The sequence below is a fragment of the Lepus europaeus genome, chromosome 7 (assembly GCF_033115175.1).
Source record: "Lepus europaeus isolate LE1 chromosome 7, mLepTim1.pri, whole genome shotgun sequence".
Taxonomy (NCBI): domain Eukaryota; kingdom Metazoa; phylum Chordata; class Mammalia; order Lagomorpha; family Leporidae; genus Lepus; species Lepus europaeus.
The window spans coordinates 90,146,992-90,171,470 of NC_084833.1; the positions used below are offsets into that span (position 1 = coordinate 90,146,992).

The 24,479-nt window shown below is 39.6% G+C and overlaps 1 protein-coding gene across 1 annotated transcript in view; it reads right to left on the reverse strand.

The window, feature by feature from the left end:
* The window catches only part of TRPC6 (transient receptor potential cation channel subfamily C member 6), a 126,642-nt gene extending 102,464 nt beyond the window's left edge, over nucleotides 1-24,178 (reverse strand). The window contains exon 1 of the mRNA XM_062196915.1: nucleotides 24,015-24,178. Coding sequence (XP_062052899.1) covers nucleotides 24,015-24,178 — 164 coding nt within the window. The remainder of the gene's footprint in view (nucleotides 1-24,014) is intronic.
* Nucleotides 24,179-24,479: the final 301 nt, after the last annotated feature.

The following is a 24,479-nucleotide window of genomic DNA, read 5'->3' on the forward strand; positions in this document are numbered from 1 at the left end:
GTTATTCCAGAAATATTCTGGATCCAACTCTGTTTCAGGGCCTCTTAATTCTATCTGGAATGACATACCCTCCAAACTTTCAATTGGTTTCTTAAGTTCTGTCATTGAGCTCTCTGCTTGTCAGAATGCTTCCCTGTACAACCTAGCTAAAGTAGCACTCCATCCTGCCCTGTTATCCCACTGCACAATTTTATTTTCCCTAAGTAAATGGTAACGACCCTTTAAAATTACTTTAACATGTTTCCTCTACTAAAATACAAGCCCCAGGGACAGAAACTTGCATCTAACATTGGTTTACATTCATGAACTTGAAATCATAATAAACAGACAAATGATTGGGTGAATGAATAAGAGAAATACATCTTTGAACAGATAAGTCCCAAGTCATGTTTCCAGATGCAGAGACACTAAAGGCAGAGACTTGAGAAGGCCTTTTGAAGTCAGCATTCTCAACAGCCCCAAACTATCTTAATACTAAGGAGCTAAATGGCCCCAATGATTCCCAGGCACTCACAAACATACATGCAAAATGTTCTTCTTCGATGCAGGGAATATCAAAGCAACTCAAGTATTCCAGTGCAAATAGAGAATGAGTGACATGGAACAAGACTCCTCTGCCAGGAACATTTTTTAGGATTATAGAAACTGATTTAAAATTGGTTCAAACTAGAGAATTTACATTCCCTGTAGGTTTGGTAACAGCTCTATCAATCATGCCAAGCATACCCCAAACATATCAATTGGAGTCACCAATTTCTGTCACAGCTCATTCTTGTGAATGTTTCTTCTTGCCTATATTTTAGAAAGCAGTGAGTTATCAAAAACCTTGTGTAGGAGATAGAATATCTTAACAAGTATCTAGGTTGTTATGTATCAGTCACTAATTCTGATGTATGTCCTAATTGCCCAAAAGTCAGCATACACTAACAAAAGGACACCAGGAATGAAGCAGGTACACAAAGACATATATCCTTTGGTCTGAGTAGCTACTATATACTCCTAGCCTTCTGTCTGTATGCATCTATTTGATAATTCCCAATATTCAAAATTACATAACAAACTAACAAACACTAAAATAAGACTACTAGACCATTCTGACACCAAAAATGTAACTGTTATATCAATAAATATGCTACACCCAAATGTATTCAGACAAACTTGTTACTTATAAACTGTCTCTAGGAGATGCCAGCTATGACTTTTAGATTCTCTAAGGCTCTTCAGAGCATGGAAGTCTTTCCATATACAATGAAGCTATGCATCTAAAATTTGATTCCTATTAAAACAAATATAAGCCAAGGGAATTTCAACAAAGTACTGTTTCTGAAATGTTCTTTCCTTTTTTCCCTTATTATACTATATGTCAGGTATTTAAAATTCATCAAGTCATTTTATTTTCTCAATTGCCTAAGAAAATAGGTATTACATCACAGATGAAGAAAGAGAGGTTTAAAGAGGTTAAGTTGCTTATCCAAGCATGAAACAAGGCATTTAATCAAAGTAAGAATCCAATTATGTGTAATAGCAAAGCCCACACCATTTCTACTGCAAAATAAGCCACATACATAAATAATAATTCTATTGAGTTTTCTAAAGACTTATATAAAATAATCATTTTAAAAATTCTTTAGAAAGTGTTTCCAGGGTGCTAGTATTGTGGCACAGAGGGTTAAGTCACAGCTTAGAACATCTGCCATCTGCACCCCATGTCCAAGTGCTAGTTCAAGTCCCAGCTGATCCTTTTCTGATTCAGCTCCCTGCCCATGCACCTGGGAGGCCAGTGGCAGATGGACCAAATAGTTGGGTCCCTGCCACTCATGTTGGGAGACCAGGAAAGAGTTCCTTGCTCCTGGCTTCAGCCTAACCCAAACCTTGCTGTTGTGACCATTTGGAGAGTCAACCAGCAGACAGAAGACCTCCTTCCTCCTCCTCCTCCCCCTCTCCTGCCCCTCCCCCCTCCCACTCCCTCTCCCTCTGCAAGTATGTGTGTGTGTCTGTGTACGTGTGTGTGTCTGTCTCTCCTCTCCTTTCCTTCTGTCTCTCTGCCTTTCAAATAAAATAAATCTTTAAAAAGCATTTCCACACAACAGAATATACCAAGCAGCTATTAAAAGAAAAATGAAACAAATCTGTTACTAAAATGCGAGATTCTAAAAAAATATATACTATTGAATAAAAAATTATGGTATTGATGAGTATGAAGATATTTGATTTTGCTTTGATAATAGAGTATAAATAGTTATATCTGCACAGACATTTTCTGAAAGAACACATAAGAAAATATGAGTGGGTAACTCTGGGAAGTAGAACCAAAAAATGGGCTCAAGCAGGGAGACTGAAAGTTCTCCTTTCTTTTCTGTATTTTCTGACTTGTTTCATGTTCACAAACTGCATTTTTTAAATGAAAAGACAACCCAGTTTATTTCATCAAAATATCAACAGCATTCTTCACAGAAACAGACAAGACAATCTTAACATTTACAAGTAAGCATAAAAGAGTCTTAAAAATAATAATTTTGAGCAAAAAGAAAAATCTGGAGGCATCACCATACCAGAATTCAAGACACACTACAAAGCTATAGTAACTCAAACAGCATAGTACTGGCATAAAAACGATCACATAGATCAATGGAATAGAACAGAGATCCCAGAAATAAAACCCAGACATCCATAGCTAACTGATTCTTGACAAAATACAAAAAACATACATTGGAGATAAGGTAGCCACTTTAATGAATGACACTGAGAAAACTGGATATCTACATGCAGAAGACGGAGAGTAGGCTCCTGCTATCTCCTATCTCATACAAAAACCAACTCTGAATGTGCCAGAGGCCTACATGTAAGTCCTAAAATTAGAAAACTAGCGGAAAAATATAAGATAGATACTTCAAGACATCAATATAAACTGATTTTTTGGGGTAAGATCTAAAAAACATAGGCAACAAAAGCAAAAATAAACACGAGATTATATCAAATCAAGAAGCTCCTGCATAGGAAATAATCAAGAGTGAAGAGAAATTGAAAGAATTGGAGAAAACATGTACAAATTATGTATCTAACAAAGAACTGACATACAGAAAATACACAGAATTCAAATAACTCAAAACAAAAATCAAATAATCCAATTTAAAAATGGGCAGGTGTGGGTATTTAGCCTAGCAGTTAAGACATCCATGTACCTCATCAGAGTTTCCGGGTTCAATTCTCAGCTCTAACTCTTGACCCCAGATCCCTGCTAGTGCAGACTCTGGGAGATAGCAGTGATGGTTAAATCATTGGGTTCCAAATAAAACTACATTGCAAAAAATCAGAAAGAAGAATTGAAAGAGTAAAAAGGTCCAAGAGTCAGAGTCTGTAGAATTTGTGGTGAAAAATATTGGACAGATGTGTACTGAATGGGAAGGTAGAGGATGTCCTGAAATACCTACATTCTAATAAAAGCCAATTCTGATATGTTGGTTTTCAAAGTAGCATTGGGGGAGTTGTTATGAATTTTTTTGATTGTTTGCATCAATAGTATTGCTACTTCTAACAAATAAAAAAGTTTCTGTAGTTGCTTCCTTTATCAGAAAACATTTGCTGCATTACAGAACAGCTTTTCAGAGTACTGGAGAAATTTCTCATAGTCACTATTCAATCAGAACTTAATTTTTAAATCATATGCCTAAGGACCCGTCCAAGTTTTTTGTTGCTTTTTATCTGTGTAGATGTAAAATACACATATAAATGGTTTTTGCAACATTCACCAAAACAATAACCATAGGAAAACCCACATTTCTGGGATGCTATCATTCTGAGCAACCTAAGAGTTAAGTGCCTTCAACTTAAACTGGAAATTTTTCTGAAGCCATAACTGTTCAAATTAAATAATGATTCTAAATCAATCAAACAGCTTAATTTAGATGATTTAAAAGAAACTATTTAATATTATATATCTAAGTCTATAAACTATGAAGGTAATGAACTATATGCAAAATTTCTAAAAGAAAAAAATTTATTGCTATTAGCAATCTCCCCACACAGGGGAGAAAGTAGATATCCTGGTGTGCTGTTTTAAGCCAAGCAAAAATTAGATAAATGGACATTTAAAGATCATTCTAGTGAGCAATTATTTTGCAAAAAGTCAAAATCCCTGTGCTGTAGTCACTAAAAAGCCACTATTCATGGAATGTCTTAACACTTGGCTCAGGGACACCTGATTGGATGGTGAGACTTTTGCAGTTTAGGACCTGCTGATATAAAAGGGAAAACAACCTACTATAATCTAAGTTACTGAACTGAATGATTTCCTTTTGGTCCCATCTCATTCCTTATACAAAGGCTAAATCCTTCTAGTATTTGTGTTATGGGTTAGCAGATGCCAGGAAAAGCAATAACTTTGTCGTAATTAGGAAGTTATCAACTGTATATTATTTACTTTACTGTAAATACTGACAAATAGCAGTCAACAATCTAGTTTTATATACCTTTTAAAAAATTACATTCAGTAAGACTACTAAGTGGTTAAATGCACTAAATAAATATTATGAACTGGCACTCATTAAGTACAACATAGTTTACAGCATTATAGAATAAACTATATTTATGACCAGTCTAAGGTAACAATATTAGTAACTCAATATTTGTATAAATGGTTTTACAGCAGAAAGCCAAAAATATGCTAGATGTTACTATCTAAACTATTTTTATGGCATAATTTTAAAAATATGTAATTTGTTAAAAATTTTTCACCCAAGAAGTAACAGAGAAAATTTGATTCCTCATTTTCAAACCCAAGGTAAAGAGCTTTTCATTAATTCCCCAGTCATAAGTCTACAACTTCTTGCAGTTCTAAATTATTATTATTATTAATTTTAAATATTTATTTACTTATTCAAAAGGCAGAGTGATAGAGAAAGGAGAGAGATCTTCCATTTTCTGGATCACGCCACAAATGGCTGCAATAGGCAGGGCTGGGACAGGCAAGAGCCAGAAGCCAAGAACTCATTCAGGTCTCCCACACAGGTGGCAGGAACCCAAGAACTTGAACCATAATCTACTGCCTTCCCAGGTACATTAGCAGAAAGCTGAATGGGGAACAGAGAAAAGTCTGGACTCAAATAGGGACTCAGTTATGGGATGCTGGTTTCACAAGTAGCAACTTAACTTGCTGTACCACAATGCTAGTCCCCAAATTATTTTTATGGCAACGTTTCCCTTCAATAAACTGTCTCTACCACACAAATACTCAGACTACCAAAATTCAGCTATTTACAGATGAGTCCAGGGTTTTTAAACAAGACAGTGCTTACCCTTTGATACAAACTAAATATTCACAGATGTTTGTAAACAAGTAGTCTTGGAAGATAGAATGTCCCTCACCCAGAACATGAAGCCACCCATGGTTATTTCCCTTTACAAAAAAAAAAAAAAAAAAAAAAAAGATATAGGCTCTGTAAGGTCAAAGCTCTTTTCCTCTATCACAGTTTTGTGGCCAGCACTGTGGTGTAGCAGGTAAAGCCACTGCCTGTGATGCTGGCCAGCTTCCTGCTAATGAGCCTGGGACAGCAGCGGAGGAGGATGGCCCAAGTACGGAGGCCCCTGCACTCACATGGAGACCTGGAAGAAGCCCCTGGCTCCTGGCTTGGATCTTGCCCAGCCCTGCCTGTTGATAGCCATTTGGGGAGTGAATCACTGGATAAAAGATCTCTCTCTCTGTCTCTCCCTCTCTCTGTAACTCTGTCTTTCAAATAAATAACTTAAATCTTAAAAAAAAAAAAAAAATCTGTGGCTTAAGAAACTAATTCAAAAAATAAGAATGCTCTAGATTCTGCTATTGCTATGATGAGAAACTACATTTCATTATTGACTCTGGAGACTTGGATCTTCTACCAACATCCATGAAATCTATGAGACTGAAAGTGAACGTCAGCTCCCTCACAATTCTTAACACCCAGATGACCATACATTTTACTTATAACTTACAGGTTACTTTCAGGACTCAGAAAATTAGGATTTTCTTTAGCTAAGTGAAGTCAGGGCCATTTAATACACATTTTTCCTTTGGATAACAGGTCACCTCTAGCTGTAAAAATCAAGACACACACATGACAAGGGAAAGAAATCAGTATAACCCACATCCAAAACACACAATGACCCATATTTGAAAAAATAAATAACAGAGCCACATGAGGCAGATTTTTCTAATCATCTAAAATTATTTGGCTCGAAATATTTTTATCACCTTCTGTCTGACTGGTTTATACATCAAGAAACAAAATGGTCCAGGAAGCATTTGTACCAAATAATAAAGTGTTAGTCAATCCATCCTGGCACAAAACAAAAACTAAGGAGATGAGTCAGAAACCTCAAATTCTGATCTGGAGCCATGTTTTCTTTTTTCCACTTACATTAATTTGTTGCACAAATCAATAAGTGAACGTTAGTGGGGTGGGTGCTGTGGTGCAGGTTAAGAGGCTCCGTGGGACTCCCACAGTCCATATCAGAGTACCTGTTGCAGTTCTGGCTCCTCCATATTTCTGAGACAGTTTACTGCTAATGCTGCTATAGGAGGCAGCACATTATGGCCCAAGTATTTAGGTCCCAGCCACCCAGGTGGGAGATCTGGATAGAGTTCCTGATTCCCAGCTTCAGCTTGGTCCAGCCCCAGCTCTTAACCAGTATTCCAGGGGTAAATTAGCAGATGGAAGACTGACTCTCTCTCTCTCTCTCTCTCTCTCTCTCTCTCTCTCTCTTCCCCCTTCCCCCCTTTACCTCTCTCCTCACTATGCCTCTCCCTCTCTGTCATTTTACCTTTCAAATAAATAAATATTTTTAAACCAAGAAGAGAAAGAGAACATTAGTTGATGCTCCAAAAACATATTCTAAGTAAGTCAATTTAGCTATTGGATGCTCTAATTTAAAGTCTTTTATCTTGTTAAAATGTCTCAAACTCTGAAAATTCCCACATTATTATTTTTCTGCTGGAACTGAGTATATGCCTGGTCCCATGAATGAGAATTCTGGCACATCTTGCCTTGTGTGGCAGGTCACTTCTAGCTATAAGCAAGATGGACAGGTGATGAAGAAAAGAAATCAGCATAGCCCACATTTGAAATAAACAATGACCCATAACTGAAAAATTAAATAATAGCCACATGAGGCAGATTTTTCTAATTATCCAAAATGGGATTCTGGGTTATGCCTAGAATAGCATTTGTGTAAAGGAGATAGCATGATGTATTAGCGATAAACACTGTCAAATTTATCTGGTGGAGTTTTCCTGTTTCAAGCAGCAAAAATGAAGTGAAAATACCAGAACCAAGAAATCACTGCTTTCCCAGATAATGGAAAAGCAATATGTTATGTTTGGCTGAAGTAAAAAGTAAAGCTTCCTTAAAGTCTAGGTTTGGGGAAATTCATAAAGAAGAATATTAATGGCGGCGGGGGGATGTCCTGTGGGGTAACAGATTAAACCACTACCTACAATGCCAGCACACCATATGGGTGTTGATTCAAGTCTTGTTGCTCCATTTCCAATCTGGCTCCCTGTTAACATACCTGGGAAAGCAGTAGAAAATGCCCCAAGTGCTTGAGCCCCTGTACCCATGTGGAGACCCGGAAGAAGCTCCCGGCTCCTGGCTTTGGCCTAGAGAGTAAGCCAGCAGATGGAAGATCTCTCTCCATCTCTCTCTCTTTCTCTCTCCTCTCTCCTCGCTTGCTCTCTCTCTCCCTGTAATTCTGCCTTTCAAATAAATAAAATATATCTTTTTTTAAAAAAAGAATATTAATGAGAAGTAATATAGGGCTTCAGGGTGAAGCCTAAACATAAAGAACTAACGTCATTCCATTCATTCTCTATGTAACTCGGACCATCAACTTGTGCTAGTCTGACCAGTGCAGTTATTTGAGGTGGTGAAGTTTGCCATTGACAGAGACCAACCGCAGCAATCAAATGTCACTCTGAGCTATGCTCCTCCCTGTAACTTGTCCCATACCTGCCTACCCTGATGCTAGCCTTTTTTAATTTTGCTTTTGTTACTCCCAAGATGGCTCTGTGACCCCCTTAAATATTTATCATACCTAGTACCCTATTTAAAACTGGGTGAACAAAAAATAAAGAGAACATCATAGGCTGAATCCAAATATCTTACTGCGCATGAACTCCTATTACCTTAACTATCCATCATATCAAACCAATTTTGATATCAATGTTAACTTAAACCAAATAACATTAGTCCCATGCCTTCAGACCTAATACTCTGGATTGCTGATCAGTACTTGAGAATCCACCTAAATTATGTCCCTAACATTTTCCAACTTTCTTCCCTCTCAACCAGTTCACCGGCTGGGATTGCCACATACATTGTATCACATCCACTAACAATTATAACATATCCTACCACAGATGCATGAAATTAAGAATTACACACTATTCTACCAAAAATGTAAGAAAAAAAAGCTTCTGTATTTCATTAACATCTCTTCTGGATCTCATAGTTTTAGAAGAGTAAATGCACTCCAACATCATTCTCTCCACAAAAACACACTTAAGATTTATTATGTTTCAGATGCCACATCCAGCAGCAAAGGAAAATGAGACAATTACCAAAATAGGATCACTTTCAAAGCACCTGTTCTGTACTAGATGCTGCTGTAAATGTTCTTAGTTTAATGTGGAAAAAGTTCACTATATACGTGTATATAATGCACATGGGAACACAGAAACAGACACACTGAACTCAGCCTGTATTAGAACTGAAATATAGGGAAGTATCTCTTACAACGTGTGAGCTCACAAATAAAGATAAAGGGAAAATCATCATTCCAGGCAGATGGACCAGTAAGTATAGCAATGGAATGGATGCATGAGACAATATGCTGTATGCTGTGTTATTAAACAGGAAAGAACTGGAAATGGACATTTTTACTTTATATGTCTACCTTTTTTTTTTTACTAAGTGATGAGTTGCAGAGAAGTTGAACCCAAAAGAAATTGTGGATTTGCACATATCCAGTTTTAAACTTGCATGTTCATTTATGTGATACTTCACATATTTACTGAGCATTTATGCTTACTCCAACATTGAACAACAAAAATTATTCAAAGAGAACAAATAATATCATGATTAGATTGGATTCTGTAATATTTCCCAAGCATGAAGAATTTATGTGTAAAACATAGACGGGATGGGAATATACTGACTTTCCCTGGCTACACAGAGAGACATTGACCTCCATAGTACTTGTGGGAGCCCTGGCCAGTTTGAGGTGGTGGCTGTCCAGGGTCAGGCAATGAGAAGAGTCAGGTTATCCAACTCACCACATCCCATTTCCTGCTTCATTTAGAGAGGGGAGGACAATTGTTTTAAAAGGAAAAGCAACCAATCAATAGAATTGTTGATTCACTAAAAGTTAGAGAAAGTTACTCTAAACTCCAGGCTGAGACAGAGAGCAGCTGTTCTTTCAGGGTTGGATGCTGCCCCAATCAGAACTTTGTCTCCTACTAGGTGTAGGCACATCACCCCTTTGACTGCTTCCTCCCTCTGTCTTCCCCAAGTCTGTCTTGTTCTCTCTTTATGTCTCCAAGTTTTAAAACAGACCACAAAGATCCCACGCTGTGGGTTCAGGTTATTCCAATTGCATTAGTGTATATTCTAACTACTTGGATAATCTTCAGTGCTAAAACTATAATCTGATAGTCACTGAGCCTTCACCCTGTGCTAGGTCATGGTGACACAGTCATGAACAGAAAGGGTATAAGCTTTGGAAATCATTCTCTGACCTCAGGAAATATGTATTTACTAGATGATAACACAGTTAACTCTCTTTGTGGTGGAATCTTTGATGGTACTCAAAGCAGGTTGCTTTTGACTTAGTATCAACTAGCCATGGAACAGATGGACACTTGATACTGTTTCTTGCTGTTCAAAATACCTCTCTTCCTCTTGCAACTTTGTCACCTGGCAGAGTATTTTTTTTTACCACTCTGAATTGAACTTTTCCTTCTATTTCACTGTTTTTTCCCCAAAGGCTTCCTCTTGGCTTCCCTAGTTTTCTTTTCCTGTTTAGAAAGGGTTTTGAGTTCTCCATGGATTTACTCATAGTCTGAGCATCGTCAGTAGCTGAGCTGATATTTTCTGCTCATAGTCATTGGTGTGAGTCATTCGTTTTCCCTCATCCTGGTAAGAATACCCCTGTGGCATGACCTAAGGACATACAAAGTTATGGATAAACATATTACATATTTCTGGAAAAAAGAGGTGGTAAAAAAACAACTTTATTCTCAGATGCACATGGGAACATTATGGAACATGACGCAAACTTTTAGTGCAAAACAGGTGTTAAGGAATATTTCTGCTTTTGCATCTGATTTCTTTGAGAATCAGTCTTGTTATGTGTAGTCAGGAATATGAAATGTTGAGAATGTTATGTAAAAAAATTTTATTTGTAAAATTTTGTGGAGCACTCTCTCAGTTGTTCCTTAGGAAATGGTTTTCCATGTGGTAATCACTGTAGATATTATCAAAGTAAATGCTCTAAGCTTTAATAATCAAGATATATCGTGAACATATCTGTAAGTAAAGGTGAACATTTTTCCAGAGAGGTAAGATACTTTACTGCAATGATGCTTCAAAGTGTATTTCTCCATAAGTTTGAAAGCATCTACTTTCAATTCAGTCTTTTGATGCAGTTCATTTTTAAAGCAACAGCTGGCCAATTGCAGAAAAACATCTGTCAGCCCAATTTCAGAAATAAAAATAAAACCTATGTAACACCAAGATGATAACTTTAGTTTTGCTTTGTTATAGGTCAGTGGAGTAGTGACCTTCATTATGTAGTTATATGAATGAGCAAAATTTGTTGAGCTTCTAATTTCATGGAAAGTGATGTGTTATTCATTCTAAATCTTTTAAAGTTATCAATCTTGGAGTTACATCTGGTCTATTGTCCTTTTGTAACATTTAGTGTTTGAAAAATCAGAACACTTCAGACATAAAATCTTACTTGGGCTGCTCATAAAAATCAGGTGATTTAGGAACATTAGAATAATGCCTTGTGGCAATAACTGACCAGGGCTGAGAGGAAACTGTCATTTTCAAATATGCCATCCTCTAAAGGACAATCCCAACTACCCCTCCCTTTATATCCTATTTACTATTCTTTTTTTTTTTTTTTTGACAGGCAGAGTTAGACAGTGAGAGAGAGACAGAGAGAAAGGTCTTCCTTTTCCATTGGTTCACCCCGCAATGGCCGTTGCGGTCGGCGCACCACGCTGATCCGAAGCCAGGAGCCAGGTGCTTCTCCTGGTCTCCCATGCAGGTGCAGGACCCAAGGACTTGGGCCATCCTCCACTGCACTCCCTGGCCACAGCAGAGAGCTGGCCTGGAAGAGGAGCAACCGGGACAGAATCTGGCGCCCCAACCGGGACTAGAATCCAGGGTGCCGGCACTGCAGGTGGAGGATTAGCTATTGAGCCACGGCGCTGTCCTGCTATTCTTTTATTCAGTACTTGTCTAAGCATTTGAGTTGGCAAAATTGGTTCATTCTGCCATCCTTCCATGCATCAGACATTTAAAAATATTCCAAGTGACGCACTATTCTATAACTCACAAGTGTATCACTGAGCCCTACCCTTGGCACTCAAATACCGAAAAGCCCCATACACAGAAATGAATCATTATGTCAATGTGTAGTAACAACAGTGACATAGAACACCACAGAAGACTGTGAGAGCCTTGAGAAGAAACAACCAGAAGTGCAGAGGAGAGCTCAGGGAAAGATCCTCTAAAAGGGATGTTCCTGGTAAAACAGAAGTCAAGGGTAATACAGGCAAAGGAACAGGTGTAGAGCAATGTGCACCAGTCAGGAGCATTGGCCCTTTACTGCTGCAGCAGAAAGATCATGAAGGTGAGAGGAGAGCTGATGTCAGAGAAGGAAGGAAGGCTCAGATCAGCAGAAGCCCCAAGTGAAAGCCTCAGATTTTATTCAATTATTGTTAATGAGTTAATCCACATAAAGGAATATTTAAGTTTACTATCATGTTTTATTGCATAAATGATTTTGTTAGCTATATTGGATTCAAAGTCTTTCCAAATGCATTGCATATATTCTTTTTTAAGTGTGTTCACAATGTTCAATTTAAGTTTCTTTTGATGGCTCAAGGGCATTATTACAAATGTCAATCTTCATGTAATATTGCTATAATGTCAATCACTATAGAACCAAATATCAGTGCTGGGGTGGGAATTTGGTACAGTTGTTAAAACACATCTTATAATGCCTGAATTCCATATTGGAGTCCCTGGGTTTGAATCCTAACTCTGATCCCAGTTCCAAATTCCTGCTAGTGCACACCCTTGGAGACAACCCTTCTCTTTCCTCCTTTCCCTTTCAACCTTTCACCCTTCCTAGGTTCTGCTAATCTTTATGCTACTCTCTCGTTTAAGAATAAATTTTTAACTTCCAAATGTGAAAGAACATGCAGTGTTTATCATTCTGTGCTTGGCTAATTTCACTTAACATAATGTCTTCCAGTTCCAATACTGGCTTGAATGAGAGGATTTCATTGTTTGTTATAGGCAAATAATATTCTATTATGTACATATGCCACATTTTCTTCACTCATTCACTAATCAATGGACACTTAGGTTGACTCCATATCTTGGCTTTTGTGATAATCATGCAAGTGCAAATAATGCCTTGGGCATTGTACTTGTATTTACCACTTTAAAATGTCTTTCAATACAAATTTGATTTTCATTCCACTAGAGTTATGCATGTGTTTTGCTATGTTTATTTCAATGAGCTTTTGTTTTGTTGTTTCTGTTAATGGTACTTTTATTGTGTTTCTAAGAGTTCATTCCTGATATTAATGATGAAAGAATATAAAAATCCAATATTATAGTGCTTCTGAAACAAATGTTTACATGAAAACATGATACCCTAAATGCAAAATCTAATGATACTATGTGACAACAAAACAAGAAAGGATGTTATAGATAAGTTCAATATACTGAAATAATTTTGTAAAGGCAGACATTAACTTATTCATCTGACAAGTATTTATTTACTGCCCAGCAAATGCTAGCCACTGTTCATAAATGAGGCCCCTGTCCTCATGGAACTGTTAGTGTGCAGGAAAGAAAGAAGTGAAGACCAGTGAGAAGCAAAAATAAGCAAGAAAGTAAACATTACAATCAAATATGAACTCAAGTACTGGCTCACACACTTGAGCTTCATTAATTCTTAGGCAAGTAATTTTATCTTTCTGAATTTCAGTTTCTGCATTTACAACTAGAAATAATATTACTTACCACACAGGTATGTTGTGTGGTAATACAATGGAAAGTAAGCAAAAGAGTTGCATAGTCTTTTCTGTATTTTAAAGTCAGCTAGAGAATGAAGTCTGAATTTCTTAAATTCCAGACAGATCCCAAAGGATACTGTTTGCCTTGTAATCTTATATGTCTCCTCTTTTGTGTCATTCACACTAACTATTGACACACTGGGCATAATATTTTATTTATTCTAGGACACACACTTCTCCCATATGAACTTCCCTAGAATAGAACACATTTTATAATCTGAGTCTTCTTGCAACGGTCAGCTGCCAGTCACTACCATGACACAGTCTTCGTTGCCAGTGCATGTACAAACATCAAAAGCAACGTCATTCATCACCTCAGAATGAATAACAGTGGCTTTGAAATAAATCCCAGAAACAGTAGTGAAGCCTCCCATTCAATCCTAAGAAACAAATACCTACGTGTGTGTGTGTGTGTGTGTGTCTGTGTGTCGAGGACAATGGGAAATATAAGGAGAACAGTAGTAAATTAATTTGTTTAGAAATGTTCTAGAACACTTCGGTCAAAATAGGTTAGTTCTATGTAATTGAGATGTCAGTTTAGTCGCCTGGCACCAGAAGTTTTGGATCACGGGTTCTTTGGATTTGTTAAAGAAGTGCTCCATCACGCAGCATTCTCTCTGGCATAGATCATGACAGTACCTTGGGGAAACTGTGGTCAGTGAAGATTCTAAGCTGCAAAGAGACTCAGGAGAGTCCACCTCTCATTGTGAAGGGGCTTTAGAGATATTGGGACAGGTTTATTCAGTTTTTTTTTTCTTCTTTTTGATAGGTGTGTAAGAGTTATATATGACCTAAATCTATATCCAGGTATAAAATGCTGCTTTAGTAAATACAAAATAAAAATCTGAGATACAGTTTAAACAGCACATTTTTTTGCTGGATCTTAACGATGCATACAATATCAGAACAGAAGCCTAGACATGATAAAATAAGGTGTTCACAGTTCTCAAATATGATGCCTTAAATAAATCTCTGTTGAAATAAATCTAATGAATCCTGCAGGATGTAATATGGTGTCTGGACCTGAATGCTCCTCTAAGAAAAAAAATCCTGCAGAAAGCATTCCCCACGGTAAGAATGAGATTTTCACGTTGGCATTGTGTGTCACCATCCCTTCATTCTACTCCATGCAACTTTCAGTCTCCAAAGCTAATATAGCAATAACAAAACCTAGTTTTATCTGTAACATTTCAATTCCCTTAAAGAATTTTTCAACTACCTTTAGAAATCATGCCATTTTCAATCCTTATTATAACTCTCAAAATAACTATGTTAGTTGTTTCTATGAAGAGAACTTTTTCCAGTTTTCTGAGTTTCATGCTGACCCACCAAATGTCAGAACAAAATACTCTGTGCTGCACACCAGAGCTGCTGCACTTGCAAAATGAAATCTGCCTTGAATAGGCAATCAATCTTAACATGACTATCCACACAGTAATTGATTTCTCGCAATATACACCTTCAGATGAATACTATGCAAAATACTTTAAAAAATTATGCGAATCCTGAAGCGAAATCTCCAGTATCACACAATCATTTGAGTCTATTTCTCTAATACAACCTGTATTAGAGCATAGATTCAATTTCATCCAAATGACACAGCTAAATGAAGGAAAAGAGAAATTTTTTTTTTGTAAGCTTTATAAAGAGTCATCAGTTCATGGACCTTTGGTAAAACAAATACATGTAAATCATCTACAGACTACCTAATTTTTGTACATTCATAGTCTTCCTTATGTGACAATTTCTAAAATCCCATTTTGTCATTTATTTAGTGCTCTTTCCTTTCTTTCATGTGATTTCTGCCAGCTACAAGGTGTGAAAAAATTGGCAAATCACTTAACCTCTTCACTTGATCTTAGCCAAAAGGCAGAGAAGCCATATACTTAACCTCTTTTGCTATGGCATTTTTTTTCTTCTCAGTGTAATGAGGATTATAAAATTACATACCTTATAGGGTTGTTAAAAAGATTAAATGAGTTGATACCTATACAGCACTTAACACTCCCCCACACAAAGCCCCCAATAAATGTTGCTATGATTTTATTGTTATTGAACATAGACATAAAATGTCAAAAGAGATAAATGAATAAATAGATTACTAAATAAATAAAAAGAAGTGGACTATAAAATCTTTTTGATTTTCAAAGATGGTTAAGCGCTCACCAGAAAGAGAAGGGACATTTGAGACAACTTATTATTGCTATTCATAACCTTTGTATCCTGTCTTCACCTATCCCCAACAGTACAGCAGATATAAAAAGCACAGCACAAGGAATCTTGGTTCTATAGATTACAGTCAACTTGTGGCTCCCTAAAAACCTATGATAAAAAAGAGAGACGGAGGGGCCAGTCCTGTGGTGTAGCAGGTTAAGCTGCCACCCGCAATGAAGGCATCCTGTACAGGTACCAGTTCGATTTCCAGAGCTCCTGGCTACTGGCTCCTGGCTCCTGGCTCCCAGCTCTGGCACTTCCCAACCCCAGCCTCAGCCATTAGGCAGCTGATCACTGGGGGCCAAACACTGGGGGAGGGGGTGAACCAGTGGGTGGGCGATATCTCTCTCTGTTTCTGTCTCTCCCTCTCTCTGTAACTCTGCTTTTCAAATAAAACAAATAAATCTTCTTTCTAAAATTTAAAAAGGGGGAAGGGATGATGTATCCAGCTGTGCCAGATGCAGGCATGATGACTAAGGATGCTAAGGGTACATGACTGCAACCTGCCAGTCCTGTGCATGCATACTAGCATACACTGAGATATACTAGTATTTTCCCTCTTGACAACAACTTCCCAGTTGTGTAACTTTCTGCACATTGCTTAACATCTTTAGATTTCAGCATTGATAGGAACAGGCATTTGGCTTACCACTCAAGATGCCCACATCCCTCATCAGAGCATCTAGGTTTCAGTCCCAGCTCTAGGTCCTGACTCTAGCTTCCTGCTACAAAAGATCCGGGTTGGGTGGGGTGAGGGGGTGGGGGGACAACAGTGATGACTCAAGTAATTGGGCTCCTGCCACCCATGTGAAAGAACCAGACTGCGTTCCTAGCCTGGCTGTTGTGGCCATCTGTGTCATCTGTGGAATGAACCAATGGATGAGATTCATTCTCTCTCTCTCTCTCTCTCTCTCTCTCTCTCTCTCCCTCTTCTTCTCCCCTCCCACCTTTTAAATAAATGTAAGTTACTGTCATTTATAAAAGGAACACTAAAAATAGCCAAGTGGTTGCTCTGAAAAGCAAATTACATTTTTGTGACAACTAGAAAAGAACCTGCTACAGAGTAGGTATTCAAAAAATGTTAGTTGCTCCAAATATATATAAATATTTTCACTTAGGGCTCTACAAAAACAGCAATTTACATTAAGCTGTGTATCAGTCCAGTTAACATCATTTCTCTTGTGTGGCAGCATCAGCTGAATTGGCTAGAATATAGATATGCTGCAATCGTAGGTGCTATCTGGATACCTGCAATACCCATTTTGCTATGCTGCTCTAAACACACATTCTGTTAAAAACTGTAAGTCAAGAAATTCCAATGGCTTAAAGAATCTTCAACACCACACTGAATTTCAGACGCCAAAGTTTAATTGAAATTTGGCATACAGATGAGCACTTTTCCATGCACTGAAAGCCCTTAGAAAGATTTTTAAACAATGAGCAATCACAAATGGTAATTTTATCCAACTGGATCCAATTATACTTAGCATATTTTTTATGAAAGAGAAAAGCAAGAATGGACTCAAGAAAATGTTTTCCTTTTATGATTTTTTACTCTCTAAAAGGCAAAGATGAATCACCTTATGAAGTTCCTTCTTAGAACTCAAGGAACATAACTATCTAGAGGAAAAACGTCTGCACTGTCTTCCTAGAGGTAAACAAACATACTGTTGCAGAATACATGTGAGCATTTAAGCACATCTGGCAATCACTCCACAACCCACAATGTTGGCACCCTGAAATATGTTTCATTATAGTAATTTGTTACCAGCAGATGTTGATTATTCCAAGCTAGAGCAACTTGGGAATCAAAAGAGGTGGCTTCTGTCATGCAGAACATAGACCTCCAGCGTGATCGGCTCTGAGAGACCCACCACTAATGCAAGAGGCTGGGCATGGGGGAGTGCGGCATGACATTGATTCATAAACCAAGAAGAATAAGACTCGAGCGTGGTTTTTACACTTGCTTTTCTCCTGGGGAATGGCTTCCAAACTGCAAACATGTAACTAAGGTCCAGATGTTGACTTTCTGGTTATGAAATGTGTTATGTTATGTTATGTTATGTTATGTTATGTTATGTTATTTCAAAGGACACAATAGGTACTAGGATTCACGCTGAATATCAAACCACTAGATAGGTATAAGATCATGGTATTCCACATTCTTCTTTAATTGGTTTTATATGTATTGAAAATAAATGAGGCCCCTGTTTGTACTTGGAAAGCTCTAATTCTGCTATTGGGCTGTCATATTCTGATGTGAAGCCATACCTCTGTGGGTAAGTGCTGAAGTTTTTGTTTAAGGAATGGACATTTATATGCCAATCATCCAGAAAAGAAGAAATGGAGTTTGAAAGGTGTATCTACACTGAAAGAAAAGAGGAAGGGGAACCTTCCTGTCTCTAGCTAGGACTATGAGGGACTAGATTGATTGAGGGTGGTCTCAAGAGAAAAGGAAAGCATGTTTGCTGCCTGTCGATGAAACTTAGACCTTGGCAAGGGTGAATTCCTGGAAGATTACATTGAATAAGCTGGAAGAGTAGTTCTAGCCAGCTATGAGTTTCTCTCTGTACATTAGCTCTCTCTGATTATTCCCGAACATTTAACCTATCTGGTGAAGATAACAGCTTTATGTCAGTGTGCATAGGAAACTTGAATGGAAGAGCAAGGGCTAAGAAGAGTGGCATGGCAGGGGCAGCAGTGATTAGTGAATTTTAGTGACAGGAAGCTGCAGTGTAAGATGTGGGCATCTCCTGGGTGGACATTCACTCCTCTAACTAACTTAGAGGACCCAGATGCTTTTTTATTAAAGGAGCCAGAATCATTTTATTTTTATTGGGATAAATATTGAGGAGAAGGAAGACGTCTTTGTTGATGACTAAATCAATTGGCACCTTCTCTTTGCTAGGCATTATGCTAAGTGTAGGGGGAGGGAAGATAGCCCCTTTTACTGCAGCTTGCACTCTAGCAGCAGGAAAGAGAAACGTGAACAAGTTAAGTGCGAACAGGCAGAACAAATCTTTGAAAAAGCTTATTTGACAGACATAGGAGAAGTAACAGACACAGTCATGTGATTCATAGGCAAACACCAATCTTAGTACTCTAATTTCAATCTTAAACTTCAGAGAGTAATGAGCAATTGTCACAAAAAAATAATCCATCTAATAATCTGAATTTTTCATTCGTGTGTGTGTGTGTGTGTAAATGTGTTCAAGACAGAGGGCTTTTATTGTGGGAGTCTCTGAAGACAACAACACGGTGTTTGGAGGTCTGTATTTAACTGAGGTCTCTAATATTAGGTTGCCTTTCTTAAATCAGAACTTCGCAGTCTGGGTCCAAGGACTCACAAGTGGGTTTCAGGCCATGTAAATGCCTCCCGAAGCCAGTAAAAATTTTTAAAAAATCCACCAGCCCCCCCCCCTTTTTGTTTTTAAGATTTTATTTTATTTATTTGAGAGGTAGAGTTAAAGACAGTGAGAGGAAGAGACAGACAGAGAGTGTCTTCATCCACTGGTTCACTCCCCAGATGGTCACAATGGCCAGAGCTGGGCCAGTCTACAGCTTCTTCCAGGTCTCCCACAGGGGTGCAGGGGCCCAAGTATCTGGGCCATCTTTTACTGCTTTCCCATGCCACAGCAGAGAGCTGGATTGGAAGAGGAGCAACTGGGACTAGAACCAGCAACCATAGGGGATGCTGGCGCCGCAGGCGGAGGATTAACCCAATGAGCCACAGCATCACAGCACCGGCCCCACCCCCCCTTTTTTTAAAGGTGACTTTTGATTTCATCATGTGCAATAAGAGAAGGAATACACAGTTCCTTCTAAGACTGTGATTCAACACTGTCACCCTCTTTTAAAGTTTTTTTTTGTGTGTGTGTGTACTTATGCTTAAAGATATGTTATGAGTAACCATGCTGACTTAATAATGAAACACCGCATTAATAACTAGAGTGGAAATAATTCATTTTAACCACAGTTCTTATAAACTATACATTATAAAACCTTTGTATCAAAATATGTTGAGTGTATTTCCAGTGTAAATATTCTGAATTTTAAAGCTTATTCCTTCAAATCCCTGTATTTTCCTTAATTTTTAATATTCGCTCTTGTCTTTGGTACTCCACAATTTAAACAATATGTTTAAATATTTTTTCTGTGTGACACTAATATTTCTGTACTTAGTGAACAAAAAATTCATTATCTCTAGAAAATCATCTATTCAAATGTTGTCATATCCGTGTTCTCCATATTTTCTTGCTTTGGAACTCCTACCTTCTAGTTCTATGGCTCTTAATAATGTTTATATTTTTCATTTCTTTATGTCTCTGCATTTTGGGGATCATCCTCAATTATGCTAAGTTTAACCTGCCATTCAGTTTTTTTTTCCATTCACAGATGTTCTATTTATCTGCTTTTTAAAATAAGTCTTTTCCTTAGGATTTGATTCTTCTTTTACATTGGCAGCACTTTATCTACATTTCTATTGTCTCATGTTGTTATAATGTGCCAAATTCTTAAGAATCTAGAATGCCATTATGTCTTATGTCGACTCTCACACATGCATTATGTCCTCCACTGACTCTCATTCCTTATGGTGGGCATGTCTTTAACAGGACTTGCTTTTGTGAAAACCCTAGGCATTCTGGATGGCTGTTACTATTCTTCCACCAGGGTTTTTTGTTTTACTGTTCTTAGATCCCCAGGGGAATTATCCAGCTTAGACTTTCTAGGTCAGCTAGGTAGTATAAAAAACAAAAACACATGGCATGCAGGCCCCGGATATGAAATGCTGAGGGAAAGACTTCTTTCCATGAAATTTCTATTCTCACTCCATGCCAGTGTGCACATTTTTCTAGCCTAACTTTTTGTCAGGGTTGTCTCAGTTCCAGCTCTCTGCCTGCTCTGGGACCAAGCCTTTACTTTCTTTGTGTTTTATACAAACATTACACTCCAAGCTCCTTGGTTGTTGGGACCCATAACTCTTCAGTGCAGTCACAGCATCACTTCACAATGCACACTCCAGTGTTTAATTCCTGTGTTCCTGCAACATAGTCATCCCTTCTATTTCTTATAAAATTGAGTAATTCTTTAAAGTATTTTCCAGTATTGCTAAGTGTGTGTAACCGTAAGAGGTTTAGAATCTTTCAATCTACCTAAGTACCAGCTCACAGTTAACTGTTTCATCATCTATATTTAATGAAGTAGTTCATCCCAAAGTTTAGTTGGAGCGTGATTCAGATCTTGAGACTACATATTTGTGTGTGTTTGTGTGTGTGTGTGTTTGTGTGTGTGTATCTAGGACTCTTCCCCATGTTCAGAAGTGATGTCCCAGAGACCTCTGTTTTAACTGTAAATAAAGCAAATGTAATAGACCTCCAGGGGTCCTGGTAGGCCATGGACTTTTCTCTCTAATCACCATTACAAACTGATCACAATACACAGTTTTAACTGATTTTCAACTGAAAGCAGCAAAAAGAGAAAAGCTGTATTTTTTCTTCCAAATTCCATTTCAAAATGTTACTGCTTGTACTATTAAAGTCAGACTGTGTTATAGCTCTCAAACAAGATAATTTAGCACAATTCTCAGCAGTAAAAGTTCCATAAACATATATAAAAATCTTTCTACAGGAGTAAACTGTGAAACTGAATTTTAGTTTAGTAAAAATCAGAGAATTTATCCTACAAAATGGCAACTTACAAAGATTTGGGATTTCAATGATGTGAGAAAATGGCAACATATATATCTACAGCATGCCAGTGATTGCCTCGACTACACCTCCCACTCAGAAAAAGTACCTGATATTGCTTAAATCACAAGTCAAAGCATATTAAAGTGTCTATGTGTACGCTCAACCAGAAGCAAGTAATTTTCTTTAGTTTTCGCTCATACATCACAAGTGTGAAGTATTATGATTTATTGCTTACAATTTTTTCAGTTATTTGCTTATTCAGTTGAAAAAAAAATAAAAGCTTTGCCAGAGAAAACAGCAGCTGAAAAGTAAGTTTAAAATCATTTGAGGGGCTGGCACTGTGGCGCAGCAGGTTAAAGCCCCAGCCTGAAGCACCAGCAACCCATATGGGCGCCGGTTCTAGTCCCAGCTGCTCCACTTCCGATTCGGCTCTCTGCTATGGCCTGGGAAAGCAGTAGAAGACGGCCCAAGTCCTTGGGCCCTGCACCTGCATTGGAGACTGGGAAGAAGCTCCTGGCTCCTGACTTCGGATTGGTGCAGCTCCAGCCATTGACGCCATTTAAGGAGTGAACCAGCAGATGGAAGACTTTTCTCCCTGTCTCTCCCTCTCACTGTCTGTAATTCTACCTCTCAAATAAATAAATAAAACCTTTAAAAAAAATTTTAAAAATCATTTGAAATATTGATTCAGATAAGATCAAACTCGTAATTCAAGAATTTCCTTCAACATGACATGGGGGGGGGGGCAGGGTTTACATTACAGTTGAAGCCCATTAAAATGTTTCTACTCATCCCTCTGCTGCTCAAGTCTATCCACTAAGAGAGAGCTGGAATTCCTGAACCAAGGGAAATTATTTTTCTCTAAACAGTAGATAGTATAAAGAACTAGAAAATTCCTTTAAGCAGTAAGTCACATTTAAAGACACCACTGGGGAAAATTTTCAGAAAACTTGGAGTTAATACCTTATTTATAGTCTCTCTCTTTGCTAATATATAACCACATTTATCCCACAGACACAGTAGCCACTGAGTGTAGAGATTATAGAATTAGAAACCAAAGATTTTGTTCATGGGACAGTCTAATTTTAGAAGGCAGTATACTTCTATTGACTCTCTTGGTTTAACCAGAAAACATATAAGCTTCAGACTTAATAGATCTCAATTCAAAATCATCTTTTTAAGAATGGTATTTGTATTTTAAACATAGACTTTCAAAGAAAATTTGAAAATAGCTGCATATGGAATATCCAGGATTTTTTTTTCTTGGTATATAGCTCCTTTCCCTTCAGAGTGTGATACATAGACAAGCAGCCTCTACATCATCTGAGAGATGGCCAGAAAGAAAAGAGCCTCCCACTGCACCTAAGGCCTATTGAGTCAGCAGCATTTGAACAAGCTCTCTAACTGACCCCAATGTCCACAAGTCTGTACTGCAAGACTTTAAAAATATATATGTTCTAATTTGATGTCAAGTATAAGATTTCTTTTGAGGGTGAAGAAATGTCCTGGAAACAACATGTTACTTGTGATTGGGCACCTTAATGGATGTATTAAAACAACACTGCACTATGACTTGAATAGGTAGATTTTACAGTATGTGAATTATATCTTTCTAACTGCATTGCAAATAGATTAGATAAATGGAACCATTTCCAACATTTTTTTCTATGCTCTTACTGGAAACAAACAAACAAACAAAAGAATAGACGTATCGCTTCCTGGGGCTCATCTCTTAGGGCGCATGGGAACCACAGTGCCCTTCGCTCCGGCCAGCCCCGACCAGCGGCCCATCCACCAGCAAGGCCCACTGGGCGTCTGTGGGCTAGACCCTCCCTCCACCTAGAGCTGCCTGCAGAGCTGGAGAACTGCTTGCTGAGGGAAACCGCAGGCGGATGGACGTGACGGGTCCGGAAACCTGCTCGTCCAATCAAGCCGAGGGGCGAAGAAGCAGAAACGCTATCTGCCAGCTGCACGTGTGGCCACAGGCCTGCGCTGAGGGCAGACTTTCTTCTCCTCAATTCCACCCTCTGCCAATCTCCCTGCCACCTCTCAAAATCCAGATTCTTAAAGAAAGTCTCCCGGTTACCCCGAGGGCACTCCACAAATGACCCCGCCGGCACCCTCGCTTCAACAACTCGGAGCCCCCAGCCGGCACCACGAAAGGACTTCGGCCCCAGACACCCCACCTAAAAGCGTCTCGCTGCCCGCCGGTGCAGAAGCCCAATGGTTCTGGCTCCCCAGCTGAACCCCCAGGTCCCGGGCGGGAAGGCCGGGGACTCAAAGGCACTCCCTCCCGCGCGCACCTAGGAACTTGGCGGCTGTGCGCGCCTGCTGAGGGGCTGAGGTAGGCAACAAACGCGGGTTCCCGTTCCCTGAGGCGGCCCGAGGACCTCAGAGCTGCAGTCATCCCCGCCGCACAGGCTCGGAGTCCTGGGGGGCGCACCTCGGAACACCGACCGCGGTCCTCCTCGCGCCTGTTGCGCCGCGAGACTGAGACTTAGGGGATCAGAGTGACACGGGCTGAAGACATCGCCCAGCTTGGTCACCTGGAGTGGAGTTGGAACCCTGCTCGCTCGCGATCTCTTTCTCTCTCTCCCCCTCTCTCTCTCGTGGGCAAACAGACCCTGCGCTCTCGGGGAGCCAAGCTCCACTCGCTCGGACTCGCCAGCGCCGGGCCCGAGGCGCACACGCCGGTCCCCAGGAGCGCACTGCCTCCCGCCGCGCAGCCCGCGCCCGCCGGCCGCACTGCGCGCACTTACAAGCTGGGGTAGTAGGCGTAGGGAGGCAGCGGGAGCTGCGGGCAGCCGTCGTCTCCCAGCTCCGAGTCCATGAGCAGGTAGTCCTGGCTCTCGTTGCGCCGCGCGCCGCCTCCGGCAGCGGCAGGGCAGCCCCTCCGGGGCCCGAACGCCGGGCTCTGGGTCATGGCCGGAGCGCGGGACAGGTCTGGGGCCGGCTCCCGAGGGAGGCGTGACGGCACCTCCGGCCGGGACCCGCCGCCACGCCGCTCCTGAGCAAACTGGTGCCCACGGGACAGAGGGTGAGGTAGGGGTGTAGACGGCTAGCGGTCCCGGCTCCGCCACTGGCTCTCCTCACCCGCGCGGGGAGGACGCGCACTTCGGGAGGCGCAAGGGGACCTCGGCCCGAGCGCGCGCAGCCGCTGAGCTCCGGGAGGGGAAGCCGGGGCTGGGGGCAGGGAGAGCGCAGGCGGGGCGGCGGGCGGCAGC